At 40.7% G+C, this 17,902-nt stretch overlaps 1 protein-coding gene across 1 annotated transcript in view; it reads left to right on the plus strand.

Annotated features, from left to right (window-relative positions):
- Nucleotides 1-17,448, plus strand: part of LOC132867376 (ATPase family AAA domain-containing protein 2-like) — an 85,131-nt gene extending 67,683 nt beyond the window's left edge. The window contains exons 23-28 of the mRNA XM_060900243.1: nt 457-579; nt 4,907-5,047; nt 5,226-5,660; nt 8,279-8,412; nt 13,353-13,481; nt 17,293-17,448. Coding sequence (XP_060756226.1) covers nt 457-579; nt 4,907-5,047; nt 5,226-5,660; nt 8,279-8,412; nt 13,353-13,481; nt 17,293-17,325 — 995 coding nt within the window. The 3' untranslated portion in view covers nt 17,326-17,448. The remainder of the gene's footprint in view (nt 1-456; nt 580-4,906; nt 5,048-5,225; nt 5,661-8,278; nt 8,413-13,352; nt 13,482-17,292) is intronic.
- Nucleotides 17,449-17,902: the final 454 nt, after the last annotated feature.

Raw genomic sequence — 17,902 nt, forward strand, 5'->3', positions numbered from 1 at the left:
CAGTTCATGTGAGGAAACCCACCAACATCCCAGAGTTGAAGCTGTTCTGTACGGAGGAATGGGCTAAAATTCCTCCAAGCCAGTGTGCAGGACTGATCAACAGTTACCGCAAATGTTTAGTTGCAGTTATTGCTGCACAAGGGGGTCACACCAGATACTGAAAGCAAAGGTTCACATACTTTTGCCATTCTCAGATATGTAATATTGGATCATTTTCCTCAATAAATAAATGACCAAGTATAATATTTTTGTCTCATTTGTTTAACTGGGTTCTCTTTATCTACTTTTAGGACTTGTGTGAAAATCTGATGATGTTTTAGGTTATATTTATGCAGAAATATAGAAAATTCTAAAGGGTTCACAAACTTTCAAGCACCACTGTACACAAACCTACAGTTTCACAAGCAATTTATTGTTCAGTGTTACTACGTTTTGTTTTTTGTTTTTTTGTTTCAGATCGCCTGATCAGACATCGTGCCTGCACACTCAAGGACGCTCTTCATGCCATCATCAAAGATGAACTGGACGAAAACTTTGAAAAGATCTGTGTCGAGATCAAGGAATCCCGTCTGAAACGAGGTACCGCTTTAAAAAATTAATTACCGATCATTTCTTCGTTGTATTGTACTAAATCGAATGCCTACACTGGAGAAAATATAATTAATATGGGTGAATTTATCTCATATTTCTTATTAGAAGATTAGAACTCCAATAGAAGATTATTTTGCTTACTTTTACTTCATTTCAAGCTTTAAATTTTCTTCTTCTGTTGGCAGATCATTTTGCTAATTTTAAGCATTTAATTATAGAAAGAAGCAAAATGATTTGCCAATAGCAAAAGAAAATTTAAAGCTTGAAATGAGTAAAAGTAAGCAAAATAATCTTGTATTGGAGTTCTAATAAGAAAGACGAGATAAATTTCACCCATGTTAAAGATATTTTCTCTTCAAAAGATATCAGTTTTTTGCAGTGTAAATAGTAGACACCTATAGGTATACTGGTTTACTGATTAGTAGACCAGTATGCGGTTTGGAATGCACTGCTAACTGTAATATATCTGCCACTCTTGTCAAGGTTTCCCAAGTATTACAGAAGTATGATGAGAATAACACCATCAGTGTGTAACTGGCGTCATGGTTACTAAGTACCAGGTGAAAGGGGTTGCCTGTTAGCTCGTGCGCTAAGCATAACGGCTGATGTTGGCGACCTGCATTGTGTGAATCGCACTCGGCCATCTAGTTTTGGAGCCGAACTGTGTTTCTTGTTCAAAAGCAAACAGTAGCAGGCCAGCTGTTAGGATCTCTGTGAGATGCTTGTGCTGGTCAGCGTAGTGAGCTTGCCATCCATACCATCCACAAGGCTCTGTGCATCTTTTGAGTCTGGTTATCATGAGCTATCTGGCTCAAAGACGGTCCATTAGGCCATCCTTAAAAAAAAAAAAAATCCGTTTCCTGTCCACCGGGTGAGCAAAAAAATTTTCAGTCGGGAGGGAGGGATTTTTTTATATATATATATATATATATATATATATATATATATATACACACAACCCCGATTCCAAAAAAGTTGGGACAAAGTACAAATTGTAAATAAAAACAGAATGCAATACTTTGCAAATCTCAAAAACTGATATTGTATTCACAATAGAACATAGACAACATATCAAATGTCGAAAGTGAGACATTTTGAAATTTCATGCCAAATATTGGCTCATTTGAAATTTCATGACAGCAACACATCTCAAAAAAGTTGGGACAGGGGCAATAAGAGGCTGGAAAAGTTAAAGGTACAAAAAAGGAACAGCTGGAGGATCAAATTGCAACTCATTAGGTCAATTGGCAATAGGTCATTAACATGACTGGGTATAAAAAGAGCATCTTGGAGTGGCAGTGGCTCTCAAAAGTAAAGATGGGAAGAGGATCACCAATCCCCCTAATTCTGCGCCGACAAATAGTGGAGCAATATCAAAAAGGAGTTCGACAGTGTAAAATTGCAAAGAGTTTGAACATATCATCATCTACAGTGCATAATATCATCAAAAGATTCAGAGAATCTGGAAGAATCTCTGTGCATAAGGGTCAAGGCCAGAAAACTATACTGGGTACCCGTGATCTTCGGGCCCTTAGATGGCACTGCATCACATACAGGCATGCTTCTGTATTGGAAATCACAAAATGGGCTCAGGAATATTTCCAGAGAACATTATCTGTGAACACAATTCACCATGCCATCTGCTGTTGCCAGCTAAAACTCTATAGTTCAAAGAAGAAGCCGTATCTAAACATGATCCAGAAGCGCAGATGTCTTCTCTGGGCCAAGGCTCATTTAAAATGGACTGTGGCAAAGTGGAAAACTGTTCTGTGGTCAGACGAATCAAAATGTGAAGTTCTTTATGGAAATCAGGGACGCCGTGTCATTCGGACTAAAGAGGAGAAGGACGACCCAAGTTGTTATCGGCGCTCAGTTCAGAAGCCTGCATCTCTGATGGTATGGGGTTGCATTAGTGCGTGCGGCATGGGCAGCTTACACATCTGGAAAGACACCATCGATGCTGAAAGGTATATCCAGGTTCTAGAGCAACATATGCTCCCATCCAGACGACGTCTCTTTCAGGGAAGACCTTGCATTTTCCAACATGACAATGCCAAATCACATACTGCATCAATTACAGCATCATGGCTGCGTAGAAGAAGGGTCCGGGTACTGAACTGGCCAGCCTGCAGTCCAGATCTTTCATCCATAGAAAACATTTGGCGCATCATAAAACGGAAGATACGACAAAAAAGACCTAAGACAGTTGAGCAACTAGAATCCTACATTAGACAAGAATGGGTTAACATTCCTATCCCTAAACTTGAGCAACTTGTCTCCTCAGTCCCCAGACGTTTACAGACTGTTGTAAAGAGAAAAGGGGATGTCTCACAGTGGTAAACATGGGCTTGTCCCAACTTTTTTGAGATGTGTTGTTGTCATGAAATTTAAAATCACCTAATTTTTCTCTTTAAATGATACATTTTCTCAGTTTAAACATTTGATATGTCATCTATGTTCTATTTTGAATAAAATATGGAATTTTGAAACTTCCACATCATTGCATTCCGTTTTTATTTACAATTTGTACTTTGTCCCAACTTTTTTGGAATCGGGGTTGTATATGGATGGATAAGAAATCTCAATGCTGTGTTTGCTTTTTCTTTCAGTACTTTTTTTATTACAAAAGCAGACACATTTAATAAAATGACAGATTAATCAACTGAAACTTGTACAAAAACTTTAAGTTAGCATTTTAAATTCTGACTGCAACATTTTTGCAAAACTTTTACAAAGGTACTTAAAATGTCCGACACACGGACTTTTTGTAGTTCTAAATCGAGCGTTAGGCCTAGTTCGGATGAAATTACACTATTAAAATGATCACTGACTGATTTGTTTTTCTGAATCTTTACTATTTTGTTGTTCGCTAGAATACCATTTTGCGATTTCACACTTAAGCAAATGTTTGAAAACTCCGGATCTCCTTCCTTCATGGTGGCTGCCATTTTTTTGTGCCGCACGGCGCATGCGCAGAGTAAGGGAGAGTAACTCATCCGCAGCCCCGACATGTGGTGTGTGCGTGCGCACGCACTCGTCGGAGGGAACAGAAGCAGAGATGACGCTTATTTTGTCTCCGGTAAACCAGTCTTCTCTCGTTCAAGTACGTGCTGGCATCAAAAGACACCGTTGGTTGTAAATGAACCCAAACTGAGTGGTTGGAGTGTATTTTCATACACAAATGGAGAAATGTTCGCTGAGTGTTTAATTGTGTAGCCGCCACTGCAGACCGTTGTCGTTGTTAATTCATAGCATGCTCAGCTGCGTGAATGTGTCATGCACTGAAAATAAGAGATTTACAAGCCAGGAACGCCTCATGATGCAATACGCAAGAAAAGAAAAGATTTACTGCCATTTTACTTTGTATTTGAGTAAAGTGAATAAATAAATGGTCTGTGGAAAATACATTTAATCCTGGGAACTGCGTGCACAGGAGTTTTTGTGTAATACTACTTATTTGTCATGGCTGGCTAGTATGAGCCTTAGTGGAAAGCCCTGGGAATGCGTAAATGTCAAGTTCAATTTTAGATTTACGAACCTGAAAAAAATGTCGAAAAACCGGCGTTTAAAAAAAAAAAAATTTTCAACCGCACAAACGGCACTCGCCCGGCTGGTGGACCGGAAACAGAACATTTTTTAATAATGGCCCTACAGTTGGACTCATTTGCTGTGTAATATTTGAAGTGTTCACTCTCAAGTCTTACTGGATTTTAAATTGTTCTCATGGACTCATTTTGATCTTCTGATGATTCACTTGTTGGGGTTGATTCTCCATTAGCAGCTTTCCTTTTGCCACGTAATTAATTCTTTAAAGGAAAATGATGACAAGGTATCTCGATCAAAAATAGGTCAGATAAATAAAGAATCACATGTAATTTAGATCCCATTGCTTTGTTATATTTGTTCTGGTTTATTTTGAATGCAAATATTTGATCATAAACATGTATTTTATGGTAATTTCAAGCTTAATTACAAAATTAAACATGGAAAAACTTTAGTTTTGGTAAATGACCTCTCGTAGTCCACCTGCAGTTCCTTCAGGGCCTACCAGGGGGCCAACACTTTGGGAAACTGATGTCGGACATATCTGAGCTGGCATCTTGACATTCAGTTCAAGCCCAGCAGGTCTGAGTGTGAATAACTGAGAATTAAGGGTTTGTCAGGTTGATTCACAATAGTTTATCATGTTTCAGAGGATATTTTCTCTCCTTACTCAGCCTTTTTTTTTTTTTTTTAACCAATTTTAAATGTAGGTTTAAAATTTAACGTTGTCTTGGATGGACTCTGGGATTAACCTAGTGTTTATCTTCTTCAGGTTGTACATCATCCAGATTTACACCTTCATATTATCATGTCCTGCCAAAAGTCCCAGCATCATCAGAGCCAAAGACTAATGAGAGTGGCCCTTCCAAAGATGTGGCCTCTGTTACAACAACAGTGACTACACCAAAGCAAGGTAATGGGCTCCCAGGACATTATATATGTGCCATCTTGGCAGCTTCTGCACATTTATCACTTCCTGAATGTGGCTAACGTGTTGAATCTCATATTTGCTATGACTCCATTCATCATTTGTGTAATAGTATAACGGAATTTTGTAATACATGCTGAAGATTATTTGCTTCTTTATACAGCTGTACAGAAGAAAAGGCGGCGCAAGAGGCTTTGGAGCAACGGGCTCGTGCGCCGTAAAAAGTCCGCCCAGTCGCACACGAAAGACTCAAACGAAGCAGAGTCAGACGAGGGAGAAGACGATGATGAGGATGAAGAAGAGGGGAAAACGGCAGAGCAGGACCTAAACGAGTCTGGACAAATGGATGTGGAGAACAAGGAGAATGGTCTTACTTCAAAAGAGGACCGGAGCGAAACCGCAGAAGCCGTGTCCAGCCACAACGGACACGTCAGCAGCGCAGAAGGAGATTGCAGCGATTCCTCTATGGATGGGATCCAGAATGGAAAATCTTCTGGAATTCTGGGTAGAGAGACTGGAAACAACGATGAGGTCCAACCAGTGGAACCCACAAGTGATAAGAGGGTGGAGCCTAGTGCAGAGGAAGATGCAGGGATAGGTGAGTCATGTCTTGTTGGTGTGCTGTTAGAGGAAAATAATCAACAACGAAGTGACATGACGAAGAGGCTTTACTCTTACCGTCCTAAAGCTGATTATTTTCCATTAACACACAGTCCTGAGTTGTTTTATTCCTCTTATACCACAGCCATTTTTATCCATTTGTTCAACGTTGTGGAACATCAAAACAAGTTAGTTCCCGTTATCACACGTGGTGATTTTTTTTTTTTTTTAAATAGTAGCTGAAACAGGTATTCGGTCATTAACTTCTCTCCTGATGTTAATTAAACAAAAATGGCAGCTCGTCATGTTACTAAGAAACCAGAAAGGGCAAATTTGGTCCGTCAGAAAACTGAAATCTCCAGCTTTATCTCTGGCACGGAGACTGGAAACTCCTACACAAAAAGATAAATAAGCGTCTCATGCAAGACTTGTTACACTTTAAAAAAAAAAGAAATACATCTGTTTATGTGGAGCGTGCACTATACATGTCTTTCACTACGTTCACACTGCAAGGCTTAATGCTCAATTCTGATTTTTTTGTGAGGTCGTTCACATTAACAAATATGTGACTTGTAGGGCTGTAACAATATGCGTATCGAAATCGCGATACGCAGAGCCACGATCTGTATCGCGATACAAAAAGGCAGAATCGCGGTACACCCTTTCAAACTTCTCCTCAGCCCTGAAACAGAGGCGCTTCCAAACTTCAATTTATGAATACTTTACTTTTTATTTAAATTACATTTTAAACTTACTTTAAATTACTTTTATTTTTTTATATCTATTAGTAAGTCGTTTTTTCGCCGACCTGCGACAATCTTCTGCGTGTCACGCAACATCCACACTCGCCACTGGCAGAGCATTCATTTCTTTTAAGCGTTCGCCATTCTGGTTGCGACGCGGGGAGCGAATCTGTAAACAAGCAGCTCATTGGCTGGCTAGGTGTGCCACAAGCCAATCACAATCACTTGACCGGAAAGGCATGCAGTGTTGCCAGATTGGGCAGGTTTAGGTGCTTTTTGGCTGGTTTTGAACATATTTTGGGGTGGAAAACGTTAGCAATATCTGGCAACACTGAAGGCATGTCTGCTTGGGCGGAAGCCTTCTGCGGCAGTTACATTTTGACACGCGAGCAATGTTTCACCATAAAAATTCCGTAATTTCCATCTGTTTTCCGCGATCACAGAAAATCATTGGCCCTATGAGAGTGAGACAGTGAGAGAGCCACCCCCCCCCAAAAAAAGGATTTACACGATTTGGAAAAATGACTTTTTCAGAACCGAAAAAAACAGAGCTTCCGGCTCAACGGTATTATTTTGAGAAATAAAACAATCTTTGGATATACATTTGTTCATTTTTGCATACATATTACTCATTCTCTGCAGTGGTCTGAATTATTTGTTATTAAATAGTTAATGTGAGTAAGTAAATGTTGATAAGTCAAATTTACTACTTTAAAAAAAACATTTTTAAAAAAATCGTGGGCGTATCGAATCGTGGGTCAAAAATCGCGATACGAATCAAATTGTGAGTTGGGTGTATCGTTACAGCCCTAGCGACTTGTATGTGATCCTCAGTATGAACGAAAAGCGACCTAAAAGTGTTCCGCATGCGCATTGCAGGATACGACGACGTCACACGCAGTGAGCATGGCCAGTGTTTACGGAAGTAACCTAAAGTTTCCTGTGTATGACAGTAGCCAGCATGGAGTACCTGGCGATGATGCAGTTGTTGTTGCGATGGAGCCAGAACATGCACAATAGCCTGATGTTAAGGAGGAGGTTGAGAAGGAAGAGGGCAAGGGTTTTGGCTCAGGTGTTCTGCGGGGTAGTGACTGCAACCTCCGTTCAAAGGAGGATTACGTTCCGCTCATGTCATGCGCCATGTTGTTGTAACTTTTTTTGAGAGACCCGCCGCCTACTTCAGCGCAGAATAGTGACGTTTGTGGCTTGTTGATGACGTGTAAGTTGGATGAATGCGACCTGGCGGTTCAGACTGAAGTCGCATATGAAAAGAGCGGATAGGAATGGGAATTAGGACCACATATCCAAACAGCCTGGGTCGGATTTGAAAAAATCGGATCTGTGTCGTTCATATTGTCAATAAAAGATCGGATACAGGTCACATATGGGCGAAAAAATCGGATTTGAGTCACTTCAGCCTGCAGTGTGAACGTAGTGTTGGTCAGTTACTTTAGAAATGATAACAGGAGTGCGTTAATACAGGGGGCTGCAAAAGTAGGTATACAGTAAGGATTATTCCAGTATTACCAGTGTTATAGTGGTGCTAGGTTTCATTTAATACTAAAGTTTTGTGCAAACGTTTAGTTTTTCATTACTGTATACCTACTTTTGCAGCCCCCTGTATAATAAACCTGTGCTTTATGTGCCCTTGCAGTCAGGGCTCCTGTTATAGAAAATTAAGATCATCTGACTAATCGGAGGCAACAGTTTGAAATCCTAAAACGATCTATGAAATAATTAATATTAATTCAGATAATGGAGGAGGATGTACCCTTTTAGGAAGCTATATTATTCTGTACTATTTATTAAACAAGTATAGTCACATGAACGAATTATTGTGTTGATGCTGGTGTGCGTTCGTTTGTTTGTTTAGAGAAAGGGATGAGACGTATGACCAGAGGCTTAAAGTTGCAGGCTCAGCAGCAGAAACTGATAGACTTGAACACGGCCATGAAGATCCTGGAGCAGAGGAGCCAGCCACTCACTGTGGATCACAACAAGTTAAAGGTGAACCCTTATTAGAGGTCCAGGCCCTTATTATAAAGTGCTACAGGGCTTCGTTCCCAGGATTCCACCATTTAATAAAAATGAGGAAGAACAAACTTAAGGATACTGTCTAAAGACTATTCCACACCAGCTGCATTATTGACAGTTTGTACAAACCGTCAACTGTAGAAAACATGGACAGTGTATCGTCTCTAAAAAGTGAAGCCACCACAGGTCTAGTGCCCCTGCAGTGTTGGCACCACCCATCCCCATTTATTTTGCAATGATAGCCTCCCCCCCCCCCCTTTTTTTTTTAAATACAGTGGTGCTTGAAAGTTTGTGAACCCTTTAGAATTTTCTGTATTCCTGCATAAATATGACCTAAAACATCATCAGATTTTCACACAAGTCCTAAAAGTAGATAAAGAGAACCCAGTTAAACAAATGAGACACAAATATTATACTTGGTCATTTACTTATTGAGGACAATGATCCAATATTACATATCTGAGAGTGGCAAAAGTATGTGAACCTTTGCTTTCAGTATCTGGTGTGACCCCCTTGTGCAGCAATAACTGCAACTAAACGTTTGCGGTAACTGTTGATCAGTCCTGCACACCGGCTCGGAGGAATTTTAGCCCATTCCTCCGTACAGAACAGCTTCAGCTCTGGGATGTTGGTGGGTTTCCTCACATGAACTGCTCGCTTCAGGTCCTTCCACAACATTTCCATTGGATTAAGGTCAGGACTTTGACTTGGCCATTCCAAAACATTCACTTTATTCTTCTTTAACCATTCTTTGGTAGAGCAACTTGTGTGCTTAGGGTCGTTGTCTTGCTGCATGACCCACCTTCTCTTGAGATTCAGTTCATGGACAGATGTCCTGACGTTTTCCTTTAGAATTCACTGGTATAATTCAGAATTCATTGTTCCATCAATGATGGCAAGCCGTCCTGGCCCAGATGCAGCAAAACAGGCCCAAACCATGATACTACCACCACCATGTTTCACAGGTGGGATAAGGTTCTTATGCTGGAATGCAGTGTTTTCCTTTCTCCAAACATGACGCTTCTCATTTAAACCAAAAAGCTCTGTTTTGGTCTCATCCATCCACAAAACATTTTTCTAAGAGCCTTCTGGCTTGTCCACGTGATCTTTAGCAAACTGCAGACGAGCAGCAGTGTTCTTTTTGGAGAGCAGTGGCTTTCTCCTTGCAACCCTGCCATGCACACCATTTGTTCAGTGTTCTCCTGATGGTGGACTCATGAACATTAGCCAATGTGAGAGAGGTCTTGAGTTGCTTAGAAGTTACCCTGGGGTCCTTTGTGACCTCGCTGACTATTACTCGCCTTGCTCTTGGAGTGATCTTTGTTGGTCAACCACTCCTGGGGAGGGTAACAATGGTCTTGAGTTTCCTCCATTTGTACACAATCTGTCTGACTGTGGATTGGTGAAGTCCAAACTCTTTTTAGAGATGGTTTTGTAACCTTTTCCAGCCTGATGAGCATCAACAACGCTTTTTCTGAGGTCCTCAGAAATCTCCTTTGTTTGTGCCATGATACACTTCCACAAAGATGTGTTGTGAAGATCAGACTTTGATTGATCCCTGTTCTATAAAACAGGGTGCCCACTCACACCTGATTGTCATCCCATTGATTGAAAACACCTGACTCTAATTTCACCTTCAAATTAACTGCTAATCCTAGAGGTTCACATACTTTTGCCACTCACAGATATGTAATATTGGATCATTTTCCTCAATAAATAAATGACCAAGGATAATATTTTTGTCTCATTTGTTTAACTGGGTTCTCTTTATCTACTTTTAGGACTTGTGTGAAAATCTGATGTTTTAGGTCATATTTATGCAGAAATGTAGAAAATTCTAAAGGGTTCACAAACTTTCAAGCACCACTGTATCACCTTTTTTTTTTCTTTTCAAAACGGTCTTTCCATTTACAGTGTCTAATTCGAATAGTTAGTTTTCCCTGTGCTGATATCACCACAGACCTGTCCAGGCTTTACCCTGCCTCTCTCCTGAAGTTGGCTGGGACTGGCTCCAGCTTCTCCTATGACTTTTATGAATAAGTGGTATAGATGATGGATGAATGGATATCTGAAGGTTTTTATTTACCCCAGTAATTCATTTTTAAAACATTTATTTTCCTATATCATAAGAAGGTGGGCAGCACGGTGGTGTAGTGGTTAGCGCTGTCGCCTCACAGCAAGAAGGTCCAAGTTCGAGCCCCATGGCCGGTGAGGGCCTTTCTGTGTGGAGTTTGCATGTTCTCCCCGTGTCCGCGTGGGTTTCCTCCGGGTGCTCCGGTTTCCCCCACAGTCCAAAGACATGCAGGTTAGGTTAACTGGTGACTCTAAATTGAGCGTAGGTGTGAATGTGAGTGTGAATGGTTGTCTGTGTCTATGTGTCAGCCCTGTGATGACCTGGAGACTTGTCCAGGTTGTACCCCGCCTTTCGCCCGTAGTCAGCTGGGATAGGCTCCAGCTTGCCTGCGACCCTGTAGGACAGGATAAAGCGGCTAGAGATAATGAGATGAGATAAGAAGGTGTGAATATGCTTGTGAACGAAGTGATTGACAGTCTTGGCTGGAAGAGACCAGCTGTAGCCATCCAAATAACTTAACCACAGAATTTACCAACATGTACCGGTATCTACTTATTTGAACTTTTCTGGATACATGCAATAATACAAACTGTTGGCCTTTTTCTATTTAAAATAAAATACAAATTGCATCTCAAGAGGTTTAATAGGAAAAGGCTTGTTTAATTGTGTGAGCTACCTAGTCTTATAGCAATCTTGATGACATCATTTCAGTATTAACCCTTTCACCACTGCAGGCAGACGGCTATTCTGATCTCATTGTAGTTGGGAAACCCCTTCTGGAAAATGTTATGCAGTGGTGAAAGGGTTAAGGAGAGCCAGCCAGCTATTAATTGTTCTTCAGTGAACACACATGCTATCAATAACATTAGGATGGATTTTATAAGTAGGAGTGTTAGTTGTCCCAAATAATGAGTTATTAACTCACCGGTGATCATTGGGTAACCTTGGTCACATCAGTGTCAGCGAGGTTCCAGTTCATATTATAAAAGTGCTTCTTTGATGCGTCCATATTTATGAAATATCTCCAGCTGAAACTATAAGCTCTCTGTATAGATGTATCAAAGAGAATTTGATAATATGATTAACATATTCACCTGATCATTTCTACCAATGTACATGGGAGGGGGAAGGGGGCAGGCCTACCAAACGAGTAAGTGTACCTGACTTCGACTTGTGTCTACTGCGCAGACTCTGGCTACAAATTTGACAACATGGCGTCGGTATTTTGGCTTTATTTCTATAGAGCAGGGGGCCCATGGAGCCACACGATCCTTGTTTTCTATAGTCGATGATGCAAACATTCAAAACAAAATATATATTTGTCATGGAACATCATTGTCAGACTCCGTGTGTCCACTAAACAATGTTTATGCATTCTTCAGATGTGTTTAAAACTGATGGTTAAAAAGCTGGAAAAGATCGCATTCAGATTGTTGTAGTTACCACAGTTGGTCCAATAGAAGCATCTTATCCTCATCCACACACACACTCCAATTAAAATAATTGCAAGCTCATCTTTGGAAGTACTGCTTGCCATTTTCAATGATCTGATTATGAAATAATATGATGACTGTAGTTTTGCTTGATTAGAAATGATGTATGGGAGTGAAACAAATGCTCCTCAATAACGTCAACCTCAGGAATTTGAAAAACGCATGATTCTCATTTATTCCAAATATTTAACCAGAAATACTGTATTTTACTGCAAGATATTCCTACTGTACTATATATACAGGGATGGGAATTTTCCGCGGAATTCCGCGGATTTTATCAACCCAGGGGTCATTTTTGTGAATTGTCTAAATCTGAGGAGAAAATATTTAGGGGGGGTTAGGTATGTGTTGACCCGGTCAACCATCGGGAACAAGGCTCTGTTTACATCGGCAGTTCAGAACGTACACTGTATTTGATTGGCCGTTGAGAGAGAAATATCGCGATTTGACCAATGGTAAACGAGCATAGATAGGAAAGGCCAAAATGTCACATGTAAGCTTCGTTCTGATTGGTTCTTTGCATTTCGCTTTCTTACTCATTCAACTTGGCGCTCCACGAGGCCGGAGATTGAGGATGTAACAGCGAAAAAGAGCTTCAAAATGGTGAAAATTATCACAAAAGAAAACGAATCGCTTATTCAGATTAGCTGCTAAAAGGAAAAAAAAAACATCTCTGCAATGAAGCATTCCTAGAAAAAGAACAAGTACTTTGTAAATATGTTGAAAACTTAGAGTAGTGTTGCTAGTTATATGTGATTGTGACTTTGGGAGCTGAGAGAACTGTTCAACAGGGAAATTGTGTTTCTGTTGAGACAAGTTCACTGCAAAAGAGGTAACTGCATTCTTTTAATAAAGTAACTGAAACATTTACAGGATTATGTCAAATATTCTGTCTTTGTGTTTAATTTATATTCATCATTCCTTTCATTCTAGCATGAAGTTAAAAATTCTTTTTAGCTGAGCATTATTGAGACTATTTTTGTTTATTAGTGTCCAAAACTCAAGCTTCTTTGGACTGAAAATATTATTCAACTGGGCAATCTGAGACCATTTCTAGTGGTCTAAAATGTATAAAACTCATTAGCTTCCGGGGGCCTTTGGCCCCCTGGACCCCCGACCAGGCTCCGCCCTGGACCTGGCTGGGGGCCGATGGCCCCCAGACCCCCGATTAAATTTTCAGCTGAAAATACAATTTCTCATTCTCATCCCTGTATATAGAGAGCGCACGGGGCTGCTAAAGTAAAATGGGTATGATCAATGGCAGTATTTAATCTCTTCTATAGCATTTCATTTAGTGAACTATTCAAAGTGAGTCACTGTGGGGTTTTTTTTTTTCCTTCTTTCAGGATCTTTTGCAGAAGGTGGTAGTTAAGACTGAGGGTTACGAGGCTGACCTTCTCGAGAAGCTTTATGCTCGTTTGTGCCAGAGCATCTACAGACACAGGAAAAATCACGACAAGACCGCACTTATACAGGTATGGCATGTGATTTTAAAAATTGATCGATTCTGCCTTTTTCTTTATTGTATAGACGTTTTTTTACGTACACTATCACACTGTTCACATAGTAGCTCTGCATTTTAACACTGGAAAACAATATGATGCATAAATCTGTCAAAGGAGCAGACTTCACAAAAATGTGTGCACTTAATATACTGTACAGTTGTGTTCAAAATAATAGCAGTGTGTTTAAAAACGTGAGTAAAGCTCAAAATCCTTATAAGTTTTTATTTCCATGCATTGGGAACACTGCACATTATATTCTACATCAAAACATGAAGAAAAATGTATCAATGTTTTAATTACTTTACAGAAAATGAAGAAAAATGAATTTTGGGCTGTTCAAAAAAATAGCAGTGTCTGCATTTTTCATTACAAACTCCAAATATTTACTGTATAAACTGAAAATCTTTAGGATTTAGTATTCCTGTGAATCACTAAACTAATATTTAGTTGTATAAGCACGGTTTCTGAGAACTTCTGGCACCTGTGAACAGGTATTCCAGCCCAGGATGATTTGACAACATTCCACAATTCCTCTGCATTTCTTGGTTTTGCCTCAAACAGCATTTTTGATGTCACCCCACAAGTTTTCTATCGGATTAAGGTCCGGGGATTGGGCTGGCCACTCCATAACTTTCATTTTGTTGGTCTGGAACCAAGATGCTGCTCGCTTACTGGTGTGTTTGGGGTCGTTGTCTTTTTGAAACACCCATTTCAAGGGCATTTCCTCTTCAGCATAAGGCAACATGACCTCCTCAAGTATTTTGATATATGCAAACTGATCCATGATCCCTGGTATGCGATAAATGGGCCCAACACCATAGTAAGAGAAACATCCCCATATCATAATGCTTGCACCACCATGCTTCACTGTCTTCAGAGTGTACTGTGGCTTGAATTCACTGTCTGGGGGTCGTCTGAAAAACTGTCTGCGGCCCTTGGACCCAAAAAGAACAATCTTATGCCGCTTTTCCACTACAAGCGCGGCTGAGTCGGGCTGAGCCGTGCCGTGCTGAGTCGAGCTGAGTGGGGCTGTTGGAGTTGCATTTCGACTACAACCGTGCTGAACTGTGCTGGCTGGAAGTGGGTGGACACATTGGGTGGAGTTAGCGAAAGTGGGTGGACGTCAGGTGATGTCGTTAAGCAGCGCAAACAGTGACATCAGTGACCTTTTAAGCGGTAGTCTCACGACCCGGAGAGTAAACAATAAACATGGAGGACATGGAGTCGTTAGTGTTGCTGGTCTTGGTGCTGTGGCTTGTTGTCACCGACAACGCTTACAGATACTGGCAAGAGCGTATAGATGAGGCGAGGCGCATAAGGCTTCAGAAATTCTCGTAATTCATAATTCTTCTCCTTCTTCCGGGTTTACGGTGTTTACAGATCCCAGCGCGCTCGCGGGGCGTGTGTGGGCATGTGAGGACACTCCTCCTCACCAATCAGTGCACAGGGGAGTGTCTGCTCACGCCCCCAGCCTCACTCGGCACGGTTTGGCTCGCTTCAGCCCCACTCCAAAACGGTGCGAGTTTTAGGGGCTAAGCAGGGCTGAAGCGAGCTGAGTCGTGCTGGTTTTTGGTAGTCGAAACGCGAGCCGTGTCAGGCTGAAGTGAGCTGAAGCGAGCTGAAGTGAGCTGAAAAAGGGTAGTGGAAAAGGGCCATTACTTTCATCAGTCCACAAAATGTTTCTCCATTTCTCTTTAGGCCAGTCAATGTGTTCTTTGGCAAATTGTATCCTCTTCAGCGCGTCTTTTTTTTTTTTAACAGTCGGACTTTGCGGGGGCTTCTTGCCGATAGATTAGCTTCACACAGGCGTCTTCTAATTGTCACAGTACTCACAGGTAACTTCAGACCGTCTTTCATCACCCTGGAGCTGATCATTGGCTGAGTCTTTGCTATTCTGGCTATTCTTCGATCCATTCAAATGGTAGTCTTCCGTTTTCTTCCACGTCTCTCTGGTTTTGCTGTCCATTTTAAAGCACTGGAGATCATTTTAGCCCAGCAGCCCATCATTTTCTGCACTTCTTTATGCGTTTTCCCCTCTCCAATCAACGTTTTAATCAAAGCACGCTGTTCTTCTGAACAATGTCTGGAACGACCCATTTTTCTCAGGTTTTCAGAGAGAAATGCATGTACGACATGTGCTGGCTTCATCCTTAAATTAGTGCCACCTGACTGACACCTGTTTTTTCACAGAATGAATGATCTCACTAATTGAACTCCACACTCCTATTATTTTGAACACGCCCCTTTCACTTATTCAATTACACAGACTCAGGAGCATGCATATCATGAATGTTGGGTCTGTTGGTTTTCTATGACTCTACTACACCTACTGGTAAATTATTTGCCATGTAGTAATATAATTTCTACCAAAAGCAGTGATTGATCTGGTTAGTCATGTTGGACTGCTATTATTTTGAACACAACTGTATATAAAATTGTGTGGTTTTTTTTTTTTTTTTTTTTTTTAAACTCTCCCGTATCACCTGACACCCCTGAAAGCCCAGCTCCCTTTCCCGCATCTTGCTTTGGTCATTTTTCTGTTAATCTCATCTCGAGATTCGTTGATTTAAGAATGATTTTTTTCATTTGTATGCAATGAAATCTATTAATGCATGTTTGACTTAAATATGGATAAGTTTTGCACCAAAGCAGATGCACCAAAATTCTAGCAACTATAAATTTTCAATTGAAGTGGTCAAAAAATGTCTTTGCATTTAAAAAGTGTGTGTGTGTGGGGGGGGGGTTAAATTAGGCCTACAACAAAGTTTCACATCTAACATTTCACAAGTAATGTTAATAATGATTTAGAAAGTGAACAAAACCAATCATTCAAACATTTGAAGATTGAAGTCAACCATGAGAATTTTCACCTGTGTGGAGCCATAATTGCACATTATTCCTTATTCTTGGTCGAGCTGTATGTTTTCAATACAAAGAGTGAGACAGACATGTAGGCACTCGAGTTAATATCTTTTAAAAATGTGTTTTAAATGCTATTTATACACCAGTTAATTCCAGTCCGTTCATTTGATCGGACAAGCAGCTGTCCAAGAGTGCGGATATTTAATATAGCATTTCGCTGTGTGTATCACTCCACTTGTCTGTGTTTGTGACGTAAAATTCCAGTTCTTGCAATAGTTTGTTACCCTGAAACCATTGACCTCTTGTAGTAAAGAAGAAACCACCGTTATTTGTCACATGCACACTTCAAGCACAGTGAAATTCATCCTCTGCATTTAACCCATCTGAAGCAGCGAACACACACGCAGCCACACCAGAGCACCCAGGGAACAGTCAGGGGTTAAGTAACCTTGCTCAAGGGCACTTCAGCCCAAGGCCGCCCCACATTAACCTGACTGCATGTCTTTGGACTGTAGGGGAAACCCACGCAGACACAGGGAGAACATGCAAACTCCACACAGAAAGGCCCTCGCCGGCCACTGGGTTCGAACCTAGAACCTTCTTGCTGTGAGGCGACCGTGCCGCCAAAGTCTAGTAGTCAGTCTGTGCGTTGGCATGGCAACACAACACTACCCAGCTGCAGCTTCTTTGGAAATGACTTCTGTTGACTGAGCAAGAAATATACAAAATATTTAGCCATATTGTTTCTGAGATGTCTGTCGTGTTGTATGAAGGCAGCATCACATTCGCATTCATGCTGTTGTACTGAATGTGATTTTATGAACAATCAGTTTGTTACAACAAACAGCTCTCTTGCTCATGTGCTATTAGTCAGCTGTAAAACTGATCTAATTATTTGTTTTTCTTTCTTTCTTTACAGGAGATGGCAAGGGAAGTGGAGGAGTTTACCTAAACAGTACAACTAAAGATATTCACGCATAGTACTAAATTATATTTTACTACAGTGATTTAAAAACCTCAGCGATTGTATTTTTTATTATCTATGTATTCCGCTGTATTAAAATATTTGTCAGCATTTTGCTTGTCTTGTGGTTTCTTGCTTTTCTTGGTGCAATTAGGGCCCGTTTACACGAGGACGCTGTCGGGTAAAAATGACTAAATGTTTTATCGGAAGTGCCTTTCGTCTACACGGGGACGGCGTTTCCGAGGCTGAAAAACGGAAAAAATTGAAAACGCCTTCCAGAGTGGATAAGTTAAAAACAGCCCCCGTTGCATATCCGTCTAAACTACCCAATACGCGAAACTCTGCTCGGATATGCTCACGTCGGGTACGCGTTTACGTCACACATGTCAAATACTGTACATGCCAGCCCGGGAAGTAAGAAAGTAAGTAAAAAAGTAAGAGCATGTCTGATTACATCGATCCAATGGACCTTCAAGCTGCTCTGGCAGCTTTAATAAACGTCCAGGAGTCCTTCGAACATCTATACCGTTAATGAACAGACGCGGGTATAGTATGCTCTTTTTTA

This window comes from Neoarius graeffei, chromosome 19 (assembly GCF_027579695.1).
Source record: "Neoarius graeffei isolate fNeoGra1 chromosome 19, fNeoGra1.pri, whole genome shotgun sequence".
Lineage (NCBI taxonomy): Eukaryota > Metazoa > Chordata > Actinopteri > Siluriformes > Ariidae > Neoarius > Neoarius graeffei.